The sequence below is a fragment of the Buteo buteo genome, chromosome 9, assembly GCF_964188355.1.
Source record: "Buteo buteo chromosome 9, bButBut1.hap1.1, whole genome shotgun sequence".
Taxonomy (NCBI): Eukaryota; Metazoa; Chordata; class Aves; order Accipitriformes; family Accipitridae; genus Buteo; species Buteo buteo.
Genome location: NC_134179.1, coordinates 40916631 through 40934675, shown reverse-complemented (window position 1 = coordinate 40934675; position 18045 = coordinate 40916631). Strand labels below are relative to the sequence as shown.

The 18045-nt window shown below is 54.4% G+C and overlaps 1 protein-coding gene across 1 annotated transcript; it reads right to left on the bottom strand.

Moving 5' to 3' along the window:
• Positions 1 to 167: 167 nt before the first annotated feature.
• Positions 168 to 18044, bottom strand: NMT1 (N-myristoyltransferase 1). Its single transcript, XM_075036170.1, has 12 exons — positions 17902 to 18044; positions 10895 to 11006; positions 9398 to 9542; positions 6988 to 7106; positions 6328 to 6419; positions 5549 to 5665; positions 4890 to 5060; positions 4405 to 4513; positions 3137 to 3307; positions 2679 to 2846; positions 2121 to 2258; positions 168 to 516 (listed from the first exon to the last, which is right to left on the bottom strand). Exons 1-12 carry the CDS (start codon positions 18027 to 18029, stop codon positions 496 to 498), a joined length of 1491 nt encoding a protein of 496 aa, XP_074892271.1. The 5' UTR covers positions 18030 to 18044; the 3' UTR covers positions 168 to 495.
• Position 18045: the final 1 nt, after the last annotated feature.

The window sequence follows — 18045 nt, the reverse complement described above, 5'->3', positions numbered from 1 at the left end:
CGGCAGCCTGGCCACCGCATCCCGGTGCTCCACCACGCCGGTGCTGAGCCGTTCGGCGCAGTAAGCATCTACCTTGGTTGGCCCCGTTGAAAAAAGTCACGGTCCAGCAACCTGGAGGTGGCCTTCAGCAGATGAATGCAACTCATGTCAGTTTGGAACAGGAAAGATTTAAAATATATATAATATATACTTTTATTATTCACCCGTTAACTCCATTATATGCCAATCATGAGCTAGTTTCAGCAGTTACATTCCCTTGATCACGTCTTTACGAGGATGCAATTAAATCAAAACAAAGGAGACCGCTGATGCCAGCGGGGGAGCGGCGGCCGGCGCTGCAGGACACGATCGGTGAATCCAGGCGGTGGGTGGCTGTGCGGCTGGTTCAGTTCCACCTCTCCCGGCGTAGGTCTGGCTTTGGCGGAAAGGACGAGGGCAGCACCTTCACTGGGCCTGGCTCCTCAGCGGCGGCCCGCTCTCCTGGCAAGGGCTCGCTTACTGCAACACCAGTCCAACCTGGGGGAGCCAACAGAGACACCAGGTCAAGATGTGCCAAGCACCAGCATCCTCTGCCCCAGAGCCAGCTCCAGGCAGATGCAGTTCACAAGCCCTTGCCGTGCTGGCTGGGAGGGCTCAGCATCATCTGCGTCAGTTTTCCCACCAGCTTTGGGATATTTGGGAGCACAGAGAGCCCTGGTTGTGCAGCCAAATGAGTGCACAGATCCTGTCGAGCTCCAGTCTGGGGAGGTGACCGATGTTTGGGGTGTGACAAGCCCGGGCAGTCTGCAAGACAGCCTTGATTTACAAGCCAAGGTTGTTTCTAAGCTATTAACAGATCTGGGAGAAGCTGTTTCCTGAGAGCCTTGTACCAGGACAGGCCCCGCTGCAGGCAGCTGGCACTGCTGAGTGCTGTCCGGCCACTGCATGATAGGATGCACTGGTGGCCGGTCCCAGGCTCCGACCCGCTGGAGCCACTGGCAGCCTCAACACAGGGTATGGCCGGAGAGCAGCTCCCAGCACCAGGCTCACCAATCCACCACCTCTCCCAGTGAGAAAAGGGATTGCTGAAACCTTCCGGCAACCTCCTGGAGCTTTCTGAAAGGCTCAGCAGTAGGGCAAGGCTGGTTTAAGGCACGTGGGCTTGTACCCACAGAGGCAGACCTGGCTTCATGCACTCTGCAAAGGGGGAACCAAAGCCCCGTTACTGTTGTTAAAGCACTAATTAGCTGTTGTGACATAGCGCAGGCAGGCTGCAGCGCTGATGCAGCTGGGCAGCTTCTGGCTCTCAAGCACTGTCCTCTCCAAGATGGCTGTGGACTGGACAGATGCTGAACCCCATCTTCAGGGTGGAGATACAGTAGCAACCGGGTGCTGCCTAAAAATGGCCCAGGGAGGGCAGATGGGGTGTCTACAGCTGCAGCACTTGGAGCAGCTGGGTGGCGAGCGATCTGCTGGCTGTAGGGACAAGGTGACACCCCTGCAATCCCGTGGCTCAGCCCCTCTGCACATGCTACAGGCGACCATGCTGGCAGAGCTCCCCATCATCACGGGGTCCTGCTCAACAGCAGCCCAATGGCTCTTGAGCACGTCTGTTCTCTCTAGAGGGGTTGTTGTTTGTCTCACCCCACCACAACAGACTGACACGCAGGCTGCAGGGCTGCGCAGTGACATCCAGGTCCTGCACGGGCTCGCAGGGCACAGTAACCACCTCCCAGGTGACTGTCGCAATTGCTGGTGTCACATCTGTCTCCCTGCAGCCCTCTGCCTGTCTCCTCTCTGTACCTGGCCTCCTTCCACAGAGGGAAGAGGTCGTCCGTGCAGATGTGCCCGAGGTAAAGGACTCTGAACCTGCACTAGTCCAAGAGTAAAATGAGCCTGGGGAGGCAAGTGGCGAGTGCTTTTCCCCAGGGACACCCTCTGTGCAGGCATAGCGGGGAGAGCACAGAGGAGCCATCACTGGATTCACCTGTTACTGTGTGTAACACTGCACCAGACAGCAGCTGGCCTGGGAACACCAAGGTGTGTGTGACAGCAAACTCATCTCCCTGGGGGTTGTGGAGACAAGACCCCTTCCCGTGCACTGGCCGGGCTGGAGGACCCCACCACCCCAAGGCACTGACCTTCTCTGGTGCCATGCTGGGACACTTCCAATTGTACAGGTAATACTGCAGGTTCCCGTCCCCAATCCCAAACTTCAGCTTCTCCAGGAAGGTTTTGTTTTCCATGAGATCCAGTGCATTGAAGACGTCGAATCCTTTCTGCATGGGCAAGACACAAAGCCATCAGCTCCTCCTGCTTACGTGCTAGGGAGTTCCTCCCATCCATGAGCTGCTTGCCTCCTCTCCTGCCCAGCCTTGCACCCCAAGAGGGGACCGAGACCGCCAGAGAAGAACTCGGCATCGGCGTACCCACCCTCAACTGAAGTGCTACGGACATACGGCAATATTGTTCGCTGTAAGAAACGAGTAGACACCCTGAGCTCAGCTCAATGCTAGCTGGAAGGTTCAGGCTACCCCTGCGTCCCTCTCCCGGGCAGCAGATCCTTTAGGATTTGGGTTTGTACATCCTTGTACAAGCCCTGCCCCATGGCTGGCCCTCCCCACAAACCCAAGGGTGGTCAGGCGAGCGGTGAGCTTCCCAGTGCCCAGCGGTGCTGCCCCAGCCCTGCCATCACTCACCGACTTGGCGAGTATAAGAGCATCGCTCATGAGGTCGATGAGAGGCGTCTTGGTGTGAACATTGTAGAAGGAGTAAGCAGCTTTCAGGCTCTTGTGAGTAGGGTGGTTCATGATGGTGGAGGGCAGCGTGTAGAAGCTCAGGAAGTCTGTCACCTCCCCTGGGGCACTCTGGAAGCCAGAAGTGACACCGCAACACATCAGAGCCAGGATAAAGCCCGGCCAGAGCCTTACAGGGGCTCTGCCAGTCTGAGTGATGTGTGGGCTCCCTGCGAGGAGACTCGGGGCAGCCCAGAATGGAGAGGCACCATCCTCCAGCAGCTCAACCCTCCCGCCGTGGAAGAGCATTTCACTGTCCAGGGCAGCAAACTCCCCAATCACTCCCACAGCTCACTACACACTCTTCCAGTGGAGGCAGAAGCCCAGGAAAATACCCCATTGTCTTGCTCCTGCTCTCTCACCTCTACCACAAAGGTGTCAATGATGTTCTCCTGAGGTAAGAACCAGTGTTCCACCTCCTCTCGGCTCATGACGGGTGTCAGGTGGAACTGCTTCAGGTAATCGGTCAAGAGCTTGTGCACTGCAGAGATATCTCTGTTCTCCATTGGCCGCAAGCCGGGAGTCTTGGGAGTCTACAGAAAGCAGGACAAATCACTTTTGTTGGTTGCACGGTGGCTTTTATCACCCAAGGGCTCTCCAACAAGTGGCATAGAGATACTCTCTGCTTAGATCAGCCGATTTTCAGTCCCACAACCCAGCACTCTTCCCCCCAGCCCTGCTTGTCTGGCAGAAGAATGGATGCGATTGGCCATGACATTGATGGCAAAGACCACAGAGAAGCACAGCGGGTCCCAAAGCCCCACGTGCCAGGTCAAGTCCCGCTGGAAGTGGCCTCCTACCCACTAATGACACAAGATCTCTGCCTCACTCCAGGTCTCTGCTCCCGCTCGCGGCAGGGGCAGGGTGGGAGACGTGCCCCAGGCACCGCAAGGAAGCGCCTGATGTTATTTCCAGTTGGACTCGATTTCTAATCTAGGGTTGGGATCGCTCAGCAAAGCCCAGATCAAGCAGCACGCACTGCTTCTGGGTCTGGGTTTCTGCGCAGAAATCGGTAAGTACAAAACAGCAGCTGGTGCCTTTGCTGCGGCGGGAGGCAGGAGACAGGAGCCATGTGCTGCCCAGCACTGAAGCAGCGCTCTCCAACCGAAACAAGCAGCTCTGACCGACAGAAGGAAGCCAACAAGGTCGGGGAAGGTGGTGGCAATTTTAATGCTTTGTTTGTTTTTTCTCCCATATCCAGCTGGGGAACTTCCCCAGCAGGACAACTGCAGTGACAGAACCGATCAGTTTGACTGAAGAATGAGGGACTAACCAAATTCAAGGTCACTCCGAGGCTGTGTTTGGACAGATGAAGGCTGTCATATCTGCGTTCTCGTTTTACCAGGAGGACAGGATATGACTCACCATGAAACAAAAGCTCACAGGGTCCTCTAGCTGCAAGAATTTGCCCTTAAAATGCAGGTACCCAGGCAAAAATAAATAAAGATTAAATAAAGCGCAATGGCTTGACAGAGTCATTTACTACATGAAACAAACCCGAGTTCTCCAGGCAGAGGACTTGACCTCGGCCGAGACATTTCTGTCTCCAGTTCCCAGCCTCACCCCTTGCTCAGCGAAGAGCAATTCATGAGCTCTGCCTTCGTGGTTCACAGCCCCGGCTGGCACCCACCTCGGGCAACCGGTAAAGCTTCATGGTACGTTGCATAGTCATGTTCCTGCTCAGGTGAGAAAATTTGACCTCGATGAGTTTCCGAGGATTCAGGGACCGGTGCCAGTACCTGCAGAAACACACGGTGGGAGACTTGTTCTTGGGCAGCAGGACAGCTGCATGGGCACGAGGTTCTCGTAGCTGCCATGAGAGGGCAAGCGAGAACATCACACCGGCTCGTGAAGAGGCCAGCAGCTCCCGCAGCGAAAAACAAGGGCGGCCTGAAGCACTTGTGCTGCAGAAAGTCTCCTGTCTTGTGATATATGAGCAGCTTAAGCAAAGCTACTGGACTTAATCCTGGAAGGACAGTGTGGGGAGGAGAAACCTGGGCTGGAATTGATCTCTCCTGACCCAGGGAATACCACACATGCTAAATGCCACAGAATGGTTCCCAGCAAGGGAAGGTCTGCAGACAGAAATCTCTTTGGAGAACCACAGACACTCACCTGCAAGTCCCCACAGGCTTTGGCAGCACCACTCCTGCAGTGTAAACAGCCTGAAAGATCCCCTCCAGATGAACCCGCCGCGTGATCTCACGGATCAGAACTGGAGCCACCCGTTTTGAGCGCAACTTTTTGTGGACGCACAGGAAGTTTATCTCTACCATCTTCTTCTCTCTTGGGAAAGAAACAATGCAGAGCATGAGACCCAACTGTCCTGACCTGGGAGGATCAGTCCAACGCCCTGGGCAATTTACCTCCAGCCCCTTCAACAGAAAGAGGAGTCAAAGCCTTGGGGAAGGCCAAAAGGGCAAGGGCTGGGTTTGGAGAATTCTCCCTTAAGCTGTTACTCAAGGTTTTCCCAGGGAAATGGTCTCCATCCAGTCCTGGAGGATTTATGTAAGCCAGAGCTCCAAGCTGACCTCACTTGTTGAGGAAAACAGCCTTCACGGCTGCTAACTACAAGATGTCTTTGCACAGAACTTCACTGCCCACCTTAAATATCCCCCATCTTCTCCAAGCACCAAAGCATCTCCATGGCTGAACAGCGTAAGTCTGGCTTGGCTATTTGGGGAGGACAACATAGCCAGACCTCCTCAGCGCTCCCAGGAAGCCCCACATGCCATCAAGGGGCAGGATGAGAAATGCAGCCAAGCAGCACTCACGTGTCATAGATGTGGATAGTGGCTGGAATCGCGCTGATAAATCCAACCAGCTTCTTGCTGGAGACAACTCTGACTCCACAGTGCCACTGGGGCAACCAGCCTGGAGGACGCAGCGCCCTGGAGAAGAGACACACTTCAGAAGTCACGTCCCATCAAAGCTCCCCAGTGTACCTGCTCCTGCCTCCCCACCATGTCCTGGGATGCCCTGTGTCCTGCTCCAGGCTGCTCAACGCAGCTGTGGATTTGCAGGCAGGAGGACGAGAGGGTGACAGTGATGTGACAAGGCAGGACTGCTGGGATCCAGGGCAATTCCTGCACTCTGTGGCCAAGGCCAGTTTTCACTAGCGACACAGGAGGAAATAAATCCGTGTTCCTCGACTCATGAACACCCTGAGGAAACAGCAGCTCTGCTGCAACAGGTCTCCAGGTGTTATTGCTGGCAACATTACTTGGCAACCGCCTTCATCCTACAGCTCCAGGGCGCTGAGAAGTTCCTCAGCTACCGGGATTTTCACAAACTCTCAAGGGATCAAACCAGAGGGGAAAAAAATCCTGGTTTAGGCTCCCATATCTCAGAGAAGCCAGAGGCAGGTAGGGCTGGGCAAGAGACCCCTCTTGCAGTGTACCTGGGACACTGGACACACGCACGGTGACAGATGGGGAACGGAGATTTCAGAAAGAAGTGAGATGGGATAAGTAAAGGCAGCTGCAGCGCTGTCACTAGGATCAGGCTTGCCAGCATCCAACACCCTCTGCTCCGCGGTTGTGGTGCCACTCACCACAGCAGGAACTCAGGAGAGTAATCGAACCGGAACATGTTGTCATCGTCCTCCACGTAATTCTCATTCAGAAGTGTGTACAGCTCTTTCAGCTAAAGCAGGAGAGACCAAGCAGATTAAGAAAGTTATTCAGCCATCACACACCCCAGCTGCCCTGAGACAGGACTGTGAACACTTTTTGTGTGGCCACAGCAATGGGCGCCATGTGCAGCCATGTCCCTGCTACCAGCATGTTCCCCTGCTCTGGGCTCCTGAACTGGTGCCACTGCAGATGGGGGTAAGCAGCAGGACATACAGGTTAAGTCCTGCTGCCCTCAGGTCACGTCCCAGGGTGGTGGGTCACAGTCTGGAGGGTCTTCCAAAGGGAAAACTCCTGGCTTCAGGCATCCTTACACTTAAAGAGCATGTGGAGAAGTCCCTGTTCAGCCCCATGAAGAAACCAAGCCAACCTTGGATGGGTGAGAGGTAACTGCATGGTGGGGGAAGCCAGACCCACCTAAGTCCAAGGAGATGATGTGACCACTGAGCTGGAGAGTTGCCTGGTGTGGTAAGGGACATGTTCCCGTTTCCAGAAGGATCTTTGGCAGTCCAAGCATGGAACTGCCAACAGGCAACAGAGACGCCAACCTAACATGTGTGTGCCAAGCTGCTGGTACTCACCACGCCTCTATCTCCAAGGTCCAGGGCATCCCAGGTGAAGCCCTGGGGCAAGGTGTATGGCTCCTGACGGATATTGTCTTTGTCTGGCTCAACGGGACCGTGGGTGTTCACCACTTCTCCTGTGAGAGACCAGGGAGACGTGAAGATGCACTCTACTGTTTGAGGCCAAGTCCCCAACACCTCAATCTGGTGACCAACATACCTCATGTCACCCACTCCAGGTCCCTGGTGCAGGCAGCCAGTGATCACCATTGCACCCACTCAGTTTGGGATGTGCCACACATTCGCCGTGACACAGGGGCAGAGAATTCAAACCCCTTCCACGGCAATGGTGGAGCTGATCAGGCAGCAGAGAGGAGGTGACCAAACTGATCAGAGCTTCAGGGCCACCGCTATGTCCTCCAGGTCCATATTCAATGCCTTATCCTTCCCCATCCCCACAGTCCCAGCTTTGGCCAGCACTTTTCCATGAGCCACACCATCAGATGGTGGCTCTCTCCCTGCCAGCTCTGGCCTCTGCCATTTGGCAAGCATCAGGGTTTCCTTCCCACTGTGCTTAAAGAAGAGCTGCAGTGAACAAGACAACTTTTGTTGAAAAAACACTGACTCCTAAAGCCCCCAATTCAGCCAAGAGATGTCGGCTCAAGCACGAGCTTTCTTGGGGATGTCAACACAGCGGCATCACTTGAGTGCTGCCAAGAGAAGCAAGCTGTGCTAATTAGGAATTCCCTTAAAAAGGGATTGAAAACATTTCCAAGCAATGGGGAGGGGAAGAAAGCCCAGAGCAAGAACTGCCCCCATCACACCCACCAAGGGCAGCTTCCAGAAATGCTCACCCCTGGCCGTCCTCTCTGTTCTGAGCAGGTGCTGAACCGCTCTGAAATCTGGCTCTAAAAATCCCACAGCACTTTTGTTACCCGACTCTCAGTAGCCTCGTGTATGTAACACTGTGTGCCAGAGCGTGCTCCTGAGCAAGGACCACCAGAGATGCTGGGACCCAGTGAGTGGCCGGCAGCCAGAGAACAGCCAGAAATTTGGTGTGCGGAGGAGCGGGCTGTTTTGTGCCTCTCCTTTCTAAGAAGAAGCAGAAATGATGTTTGCCATGTCCAGGATCCTCTGGGAAAAAGGGCAAATGCAAGATCAGGCTTTGCTGTCTCACCTAACCCTATGCCATCTCACTATGACTTTCCCAGCACAGAGCTGAAACCATCGCTTCCAGCAAACAGTCTTTGAGACCAAAGAAAGCCTCAGACTGGTGCTGACAACATGAAAATGGAATCAAATAGCGTTTGCAGCAAGAGGGGTCGGACACAACCCCATGAAGAAAATTACTGAAGAGCAGCTAATCTGAAGCCATAACAAGCTTTGGGTAATATGGGCTCAGACTCATTCGTTAGTTCTCCTGAGCTCTGCATGGATTTTGCTGGGGGATGCAGGGGCGAAGAGACTAAGTGAAGCAATCCCGGGCACTCTAGGAGCGCTGCAGGTTTGCTCCAACTAGCTCAGGAATGAGTGCCTTCCAGCCACACAGCTCTGCGGCAGTGCACCCCTCTTCCTTTCAGATCTGCTTAGCTGCCAAGCACTGCTGCCACACTGAGAAACGCCTCGTTACTGACAGCAGATCACTTTTGATGCAGGCTGAGAGCATCAGGAGCAAACTGGAGAAAGGACTGGAGCAAGGCCTAGAGCTGGGAAGCACAGCCAGGCTGTTTGCAGGGGGAAGAGGGGACGAAGAGATAGTATTCCTGATCTTTAGATGGTCATGGCAGCTTGGGGGTGCAGATGCTTGTGAGGTTTGTGCCTCTCCTCTCCCAGCTCTCCTGGCTCAGCCCCAGTGCCTGCCCATGCCAGAGGCTGGTGTGACCCAGCAAACCAACAATGTGGCAGCTCAGCAGATGGACCTGCTTCCCTGAGTGGCTCCCCTCACTGGCTGGCCCTGTCTCGCCCCGAGTTACCTTCCCCACCAAGGACCCCTTCCTGGGAAGCTTCAACCCCCAGAAAGGGGAGAGCTGGTTAGCTCCAAGTCCCTTAGAACTTGGCAAGAGGAAGGCTGGCAACACTCCACATGAAACTTGGGCACAGAGGGCTGAGGAGACCCAATTCAAGGGCTAAAGCCTGAGATTAAGGGATGCCCAAATGCAGGAGGCATCAAATCTGATGTCTGAAATGGCTCCTCGTCCCTCTTTACCCCCCCCAGCCACCTGTACAGCTCTCCGGTGGCAGGCCTGGCCACTTAGTCCATGATGCTGAATGGTGGAGAAGTGTCACTGATGCCTTGGAAGCCCAGACAGGACATCAGTGAGAGGCTGTCCAGGGACTTGCTTCCTGGCCAGAGACCGGCTTCTTTGAGCAACCTGGGGACCACAAGGCTTCTCCTAAGGAGCACAAAACGGCGAGAGGCTATACGTACCTAGTTTGGGCACCGGCTGCGTGTCCCAGAACTGGTAGCTCCTCTTGCTGGCTTCCTCCATGGTTTTGGCAGGGCCTTGACCTACAGAGAAGAGCTCAATGGCTTTTTGAATCTCCTGGATCCTCTCAGCAGGTAAAGAGTTCACCTGAGGACAGAAAAGGAGGGCGGAAAGACAAAATGAGTAAGCTGTGCCACCAGATCTGTACTTCAGCTTCTCATTAGGGGAACCTGGAGCTAACCCTGCCTCAGGGCGCTGCCAGGAAGGGGACAGTGAGCAGGAGACTCCCTTCCCAGCCTAGGTCCTCTTGTAACCCTCTACAAGATGGATGAACCCTTTTACCAGCCACCTGCCACACACCTAGACCTGGTTTCTAGGTACTCCTGGGTCAAAGGAGATGGATGAACTGCCTTAAAATGCTTTAAGCTCCAGTTAAGAGGGTGCTGCAAGCCCCAGGAGCAAACCTCCCTGCCTCACCTTGGCTAACACCCATGCAGACACATCCTGGGTCAACCCACACCCAGCGTTTGGGCTTTCTGTGGTGGCTTTTCTCTCACTGCTTCAGCCTCCTCCATCTAAGCTGGATCTGTATCTGCAAACTGCAGCTTCCAGAGGAGTCCCTGAGCACCACAGCCCAGGACAAGGCAGAGAGGCTGAGTCAAGATGAAAGACACTTTCCTCCTCCTCCCCAGGGAGACCCTGGCAGAGTGGGCAGCTCTGCGCTGAATTCACAACCCCACCTCCTCTCCAATTCCAAGTGAAGTTGGTTTAAAACACCCAAAGCCCCAGTTTAATGCTCTGCACAGTGAGAAGGACAAAATATTAGAAATATTTGGATGGGCACTGGTCATCAGACAGAAGACAGCCTCTGTTGATGTGCAGATCTGTGTGTGTGTCCCCTGCCACAGGACCAGAGGGGACAAGAGGGGTGACTGCCAGTGCTGGGAGGGACAAACCTTGCATGTCCCATGGTCCTTCACGAAGCACCAGCTGCTAGTCAGGATGAGGCAAAGCCAAGAGGGGTAAGACAGACCCTGCTCCGACCCGGCTGCTGTTCTTATGTTAATCAAGCAAAAATCAACAACATCAGATGTCGCCCAAGAATAGCAAAATGCTTTCGTTGTGCTGGCTGTGGGCAGGAGAGGAAGCTGGCAGGTGGCAGAGTGGCGGTTCCCTGCCTGCAAGGAGGCAGCTGGTGTCTGGAAAGAATAACTTGGAGGCGCCAGTCTGACCCTTTCACCGCAATGCAGGAACTGGCTGGGATATCCAGCCAAGGACCGCATTTACCCTGGAGTGCTTCACAAACACCTTCCGCAGCAATGGGAATTCCCACGCACAGAGCCAGGCTGGGAAATTACTCTAAATCTTAAGTTTTTTGAGCAGCCAAGTGCCTAAAACCAGGAGCGGGAGACTCTTTCCTTGCCCTAAGCTATACTGGAGCCGTTCAGGATGGGGCTGACTGTTGTGCAGGGCTACGACTCCAGGAAAGGGTCGATCACCTTCACCGGCTGATCCTGAGCCTGGTCGGGCTGATCTCCTCCTTTCTCTTTCTTCCGTTTGGGTTTCTTTTTCTTCTTTTTGGCTCCGCTGTCATTTGCTGGACTCAAGCCGCTAGGGAACAAAAGAAACATCATTGGAGCCTTGGGGTTTTCTTTTGGAGAACATTTATAGGGTTTCTGAAGCTCTCTAAAGAAAACACAAGCTCCCTGCTCTGAGTCCAAGGCTCCAGGAGGCGGAATACAAGGTGCACGGGGGGTGCAGCCACGTGTCCTCTCCCTGGCATCCCTCCCAGCAGTGAGCTCCCAAAAGCAGACCAGCACCAACAACTCCCACCCTGCAGGTTTGCTCAGCGGTGGGGAGTGAGCCCCACACTGCAGGTGACTGCATTTTTGTCATCACATTACCCTGCTCAGCCCCACACGCCCAAATCCACCCCATGGAGCGGCAGCAATGCCCAGTGTAGGGATTTTCCTCTTCTCTGAGCCCAAGGATGGACATGGGAGCAGCAAATGCTGGTCCAGCCCTGGAGATAAGGCACCACAGCAGTTCCAGGTGCCATGGAGGGGCCAGTGGCCAAGGACACTGCACCAACTGTCACCCAGCCTGCAGAGGTGATGATCTAGGGAGACGGGTGGCTGTTTTATTAGAAAATTATTATATTGTTATGCTGGAGCTGGAAAATCGAGATCGAGCAGCAAATCTCTTTGGGAGCGCAGGGTGGGAAGCGCCTGCGCCAGGGCATTGCTTCTCCTTTCATGGATGCAGGGCAGCCCCAGACATCCAGATGATGACCACCCCAAAGCAGCCATAGGCATGAAACCCTGCACCAAGCCTGACCTCGCTGGTGGGCAAGTCCAGGGCAGCAACCTGACACCAAACACAGGAGAGGTGCCTACTCCTGGCATAGCATATGTGATCTCACGCGTGACTGAGATACCCCAATGCAGGGCAGGCAATGCTACTGCTGCGGAGCTGGAGGACCCCAAGCTGTGACCTGCCAACAGCCCCCAAAACAAGGTTACAGTCTCCAAGAGGGTCGTGGCTCAGGTGGAAATTCAACCCCAGAGATGGGCGAAGTGGGACGGAGCAGAGGGATGAGAGGGGGAAAGGGGGGACACCGGGCCAGGGGTGCTTTGCCAGCATCCAACACGCATGAGGGATCTTCTGCAAAGCATGTTGTGGCGGACAGTGTGTACAACACCAGTGTTGCTCAGCTCTGCCCTGCCTCTGTCAGCACTGCCAAGTTTATTTTGCAGTAAAACCACAGCACCTTTCCTCTTCTGTTTTCACTGAGCACCATAACCCCTGTCTGGCTCAACGGGGAGAGGACGGAGCCATGGAGGATCCCAGGTGGGAGCTGTTCTTTGCATCAAGCGGCACATCCACAGCACCTACAACCACAAAGCCCACCACCGGCAGGCACCATCGCCCATACCAGAGCGGGTCTGGCTGGAAACCAGTATGAGCTCTGCAGGACTGGGCCTGCCCCAGGGACGCCCTGCCAGCCCAGATGCTGTAGTATATGTCCCTGCCCTCCTGTGCCTGGGGAACCTCATCCTCTTCTTTCCCCAAATCTCAGCTCAGGGATCCAAGCCAGTATATTTTTTACTCTACAATATAGAGGTGGCTCCTTCCTTGCACCCCCAAAACGACTGCTGTTTTCACAGCAGGGACAACCGCACAGCTCTGATCTGCCCAGAGGCAGACGGTAAACTGAAGGCACCAGCCAGCCTGGAACCCCCGCTCCGAGTGCTGCTTACTCCTGGACCGGCTTAATGTCTTTACCAAACACAAGATAGCAGCGAAGAGGGTGGAGCAGGGAAAGGAAAGAAAAAACACACTGGAAAATATGTTGGAGCAGCATCCAACTATTTATTTCAGCAAGGCCAAGAAAAGGAGAGAGCCGGGAGAGGAATAAGTTTTAAAAAAATCCCTGGGCTGAGCAGCAAATGAATCTTGAAAGCAGGGAAAAGTGGATAGAGAAATGGTTTTTTTGAGGGATGAAGCTGGGAGGGGCTGGGTGTAGAGAAGCCTGCGGATGGCAAGGCCACTGACACTCACGGAGCAGAAACCTGACGTGACGGGCAGCCATCGCTCTGCGGAGCAGAGACGTCTGGTTTGCAGGACACAGAGCAGCTGAGCTGGGGAAGGCTTTCCTCCAGACAAAACCTGAACAGCAGCAGAGACTCTGCAGATGGCATTTGCTGGGGAAATAGATTCCCATCTATTGGCAGAGCCCCATGTGAAACACTGGGAAACAGCAAGCATTTGTTCACCTGCACAGGGAACAAGTAGTTGCGCAGGGTGAGCTGCTCCACAAAAGGGGGCTTGATGAGAAGCCCCCCTCTTCTCCAGAGGCACACTAAGTGCTTGCAGCAGAGCAGAGAGAGGAGCAGCCGTGAAGCCGCAGCTCTGTGCAGATCAGCATCCCGCGGCGCTGCTGAACTGTTCCCGGGGGGGTACATCTCACCTTTCCTCCCACCACCGGGAAAGGGCTTTACCTCCACCCAGTGAGACGTGAGCTCTGACATGACAGCAAAAGTAATTACGGCAAAGCGGTGCTGACACCGCTATTGATTTTAGTGACAAATGTGTGATGGTTTTTTTTTAACTCCTTGCAGAGGAGCACGGGCAAGACCTGGCAGATCCCCAACCAGCCGGGATGGCCACACCGAGGTCCTGGGATGAGCCAAACCATCCACCGCGGAGCTGCAATAAACACATCCAACTGATTTCTTGCCAATTTTAACACCACAAACTGATGGCACGAGGCAGGTTCATGAGCATATCTGAGAGCAGATGCTGGAAGCTGCCCCTTCCAAGGGGGATGGACACGTTTTCCCAGGTCACCTCCAAGTCAGGATGCTGCAGGTGTCAGATGCGACAAACAAAATCCTCCCAGCCCCTGTGTATTCAGTCGGCATTGCTTTGCTTCATAAATCAGAGCTGCCAACTCCCAGCTTGCTGCTAATGAGTTCAGCCCAACCAATATCGCTTCACCCCCACACCGGGCTTACAGGTAAAAGCGCTGAGAAAAATCCTCCCTGATTTATGAGTAAAGCTGTCGTGACCTGGAAGAAATCAGGGTGGCATAAGGTGGGATGAGGTTTTGCATTCCCAGGTGCTGTGGCGTGGGGAAGGGCCCTGCTCCAGCAGGAGATGAAAACCAACCCAGTAGAGGAATCACCAGCATGTAGGAAAATGCTGGAAAACCAGAAGGTCCAACTTGTTACACCTAGGGAAGCAACAATTATAGGTATTTTCTATTTTAAAGTCCATTTAAGAAAGCAAATATATTCTTCTTTATGCTCCAGTGTAGCTGCAGCCCCTCGGATGCTCCCCAAGTTAACGGCAATGTCCTACTGGTGTCTTGGGATGAGCCACCACCATCCAAAATCCCAGCTACCATAGCTGATGTTACCCATGAAGCTGCAAGGGCTGAAACTGGTTTCATCCCCCAGGAAGGGTTAACCGCCAGGCCAGGTCCTGTCCAGCCCACGGCCCTCCTTGGCTGTACTTATGGCTTTTTTCCTCCTGACTTTTCTCCTCCTGTATCTCCTTTCCAGCTCGAACTGCTTTGAGAGATAAAGCGGGTGGAGAAGGGCGCGTTGGCTGCGCTATGCAGAACATCTTCCGATTACCTGCAGGATTGCAGCAGTCCATTTTCTGACTAGGGAAAACACTTCTCCCTTCTCCTGGGAAAGGCATTGCTGCCATCATGGCCATTACCCTCTTCCCCACTACCGGATGGCTCCTGGAGCTCAAGTGAAAGGAGCTGGTGCTAACCATGATATAGAAAATAATACCCATAATCTGAGCAATCTAGAAAATAGACTTTCAGAAGTACCTAAATAAACCGGGTGGGCTCAGACTGACTGTCCTCCACCAGCTCAGCTCCTCTGGAGGCTGACAAACACCAGACGCATCCAGTAACAAACTGGTTCTCAGCACCCACTTATCTATCACCTGGATCTATACGTGCTCCTGCTGTATTCCCAGATCCGAGAGCTTTATTTTTGCAAGGTGGGGGAAGAAAGCACAAGGGAGGACAACTCCAGCTGCGGCTGGCTCCCCACAGCTCCCTCAGCTCCTGAAGCCCAGTGGGAAGCTCTGGGTCAGCATGGGGGGATTTAGATGGCAGAGGCTGGGAGTTATTTCCCGTAGCGTACACACTGCGGCGATCAAAAAGTGTCTTTCACTACACAAATTGAAATGCCATGCTCAGGCTCTCAGACCATCTCACACCTACGGTAGCAAATGGTACCAACCAAACACTGCTCGTTCTTCCTCAAACCCAAACTGGAAATGCAGATTCGGGCAAGGGCTTGTGCAGTTTGCAATTCCTCCACTGCACAGCCTTGCTTCCTAGCCTGAAAGGTGTCAGATGAGAAATAGTAGATCCCTGCTCCATATTTAGGTGCTGGAAAATCTTCCTGCCAAACCTGGGGCTAATCGGGTGCGGTACTTAGGCTGTAATCTCATTAGGGGACAGAGTGATGAGGGAGGCTCTGCAGATGGCAGAGCATGGGTCCTGAAGCAGAGTGTGCCATTACTGTGCTCCATATAACACCTAAAACTAAATTCTGCATGTTAGAGCACAGCGGTTGTCCCAGGAACATCCTCTCATGGTGTAAGTGCAGGCAGGGATTGCCAAACCAGGCAGTTGCCCGCTGTCCCACCAAGAAAAGCCCCTTTGCTTTCCCCACACCCCATCCAGCAACAACCCAGTTCACGACACAGGACTGTCCCCAAACTTTTTGCACCCAAACCCACTTTTCCCAGGTGGTTTTGCCAAGAACAGACACATTTCACGGGGCTGGGACACTCAAGTGACATTCACTGCCTGTGAACTGACAAATCCCACCGGGCTTGCAGCAGCTCCGGGGAGCAAAGCCCGTGCCGGTGTCCCTACCTTTCCAGTGTCTTCTATCTACAATGGTAATAAACCCTCCACAGACAGTGGAGACACAACAGAAGCCCTCTCTGCACAAAGGAAATTGCAACAAATATGAAAGTGGGATTTTTTTTCTTTGGGAAATCAACTTGGACAGCTGCAGCGGAGAGCGGTGCAGCCACTTCCCAGTGCTGACATGGGACCGAAGTGGAGGAAACTCAATTCCTCTTTCCTGTCCTTAAAAGGAAAGGAAGTATTGCTCTCGCTAAGTAGTACTTTTATGTTTTAAATCTCAGAGCCAAGATCCAGTGACGCTTAACACGAACTGGGCAGAGGCAGGACTCTGAGCATTGCTCTGCAAACCCCAGCAGCTCAAGGCACTTCCCCTGCCCCGTTTTTGGGGATGGCATTCAGCTGCGGTGACCAGAAACACTCCCACATCCCAGCATAACAAAACAGTACAAAAATCAACGGAACCAATGTGCATCAAGAAAGAAAACCACCACCTTTCCTACTGCTTGGTCTTTTCTCTCCTAGGTGGATCCTCCATTAAGTTTTGGAGAGGACAGGAGATTTGCCAGACAGCTCCAAAGCCTCCCTGGCTTGCACTCATTATCGCTGCGCCCATCAGCCACGCTTTTAATGTTATTTCCCGAGCAATCCAAACTCTCTAGGTGTATTTGTTACTGGACTTTTCCCAGGCTGCCCGGTTAGCTTGCTGCACTTCAACGCTCAAGCTAGTCCAGGCAGGTAACTGCATTTTAACTCCTCAGGGTTGCAGGTGACGCAATGCCCATGCTAAGACACGATGAGGGCTCAAGAACACACCTTTTCCTGGCAAAGGGCAGGCTGAGCTACTCGGCTGGGAAATAACGGTGATTAAGCACCGTGTCTCCTCTCTGCTTGGCTCTGGTTTCCACAAACCTAATCATGTCAGAGGGAAAGAAAAGAAAAATCTCCCCAAGCACGGCTAAACCTATTAAACTGAGACACGGTGCCACACCCGGGAGGCAAATAAAATATAAACAGGCATCTGTGCTGTCATAAAAAAAGCCTCTGTGATATTTCTTGCATGACCTTTTATTCACTTTGGTTACTGGACAGGCGGGATTGCCTAGGAAAAGCTGCCGATGGAGGGAGAAGAGCTCTTTAAGCCGACGGTCTCTGCGTCACAGGGTTGGGAAAGCAGCTGCTGGGGCATGGGGTGAGCAGGAAAAGGAGGCCGGTGAGGCTCAGGTGCGTGACACACAAGGTGCAAAACCTCTAGAAAACTCTGGAAATCTGCAATGTGGCATAAGCCACGTGATGACGTGCCCTGCTGCATGCAAAGCCAGCAGGAACGAGGACGAAGCCTCTCCTGCAAACCACAGGCACGGTGAGGCAGCTCTGTGCCTTATTAATTAAGGCAGTGAGTAACGCGTGTACTACGTTAGGGATTTCAGATCTCTCCTACGTAGACAAGGACCTGCCTCGCCGTGCGCGGTCACTCCCAGACTAATTGTTGCTGTTGCACCATTTCATACCTCTGGACACCATCGGCCGAGCTTTGCAAAACCCTGGGCTGCGTTTAGGAAAACGACGGGACGGGCGTGCAGGAGCCTGGCCTTCTTCCAGGGCGCAGGGACGGCGGCCGGAGGCCACAAGCCTCGGGGGGAGCGGGACAACGTGCCCGACCATGCCACCGCCCCGGGTACCACCGCGGTGCCGGGAGGGGGACGGGGTTCGTGCTGGAGGACCGGGGGACTGTGGGGAGACACACCCTGACGCAAGGACAAGGAGAGCTGCGAATTGGGCGCATTTCTGCCAAAAGAAGGCACTCGCGGCCGCTCTCTGGCTGCCCCGCAGACACCGCGCGGGCCGTTACCCATCCACGGCACGGACGGGCCCGACCCTGCTTAGCTTCGGGACACGCTCCCACAACAGGCGTGAATGGGAGCCAGCGGGCCCCTCCCCCCCGCCAGACCGACGGGCAGCTCGACCAATCGCAGCGCGGGATGCTGCCTGGCGGCCAATCAGCGCGCCCGTAGGGCGGGGTGCCGCTCACTTCCCGGCCGCTGCCCGCCTCAATGGGCCCGGCCGCCGCCGCGGCGGGCGGCCCCGGCCGGCGCTCACCCCCGGTTGGACCCGTGCTCCGCCTCGTTCTCGCAGTCGCTGCAGTGCTCGTGGTCGTTCTCCTCCGCCGACGGCCGCGGAGGCCTCGCCGGTGGCCGCCTCACTGCTGTCTCACCGTCGTCCGCCATCTTGAAACGGGGCCTC

Bases quoted from the DNA above. Each gene is read 5' to 3' on its own strand.
- NMT1 (XM_075036170.1), bottom strand. From the start codon at position 18,029: ATGGCGGACGACGGTGAGACAGCAGTGAGGCGGCCACCGGCGAGGCCT. The intron at 3,308-4,404 runs GTGGGTGCCAGC...TGCTTTCTGTAG, and splicing joins AGCTTTACCGGTTGCCCGAG to ACTCCCAAGACTCCCGGCTT. The intron at 517-2,120 runs GTCAGTGCCTTG...TGGCTCCCCCAG, and splicing joins CCAGCATGGCACCAGAGAAG to GTTGGACTGGTGTTGCAGTA.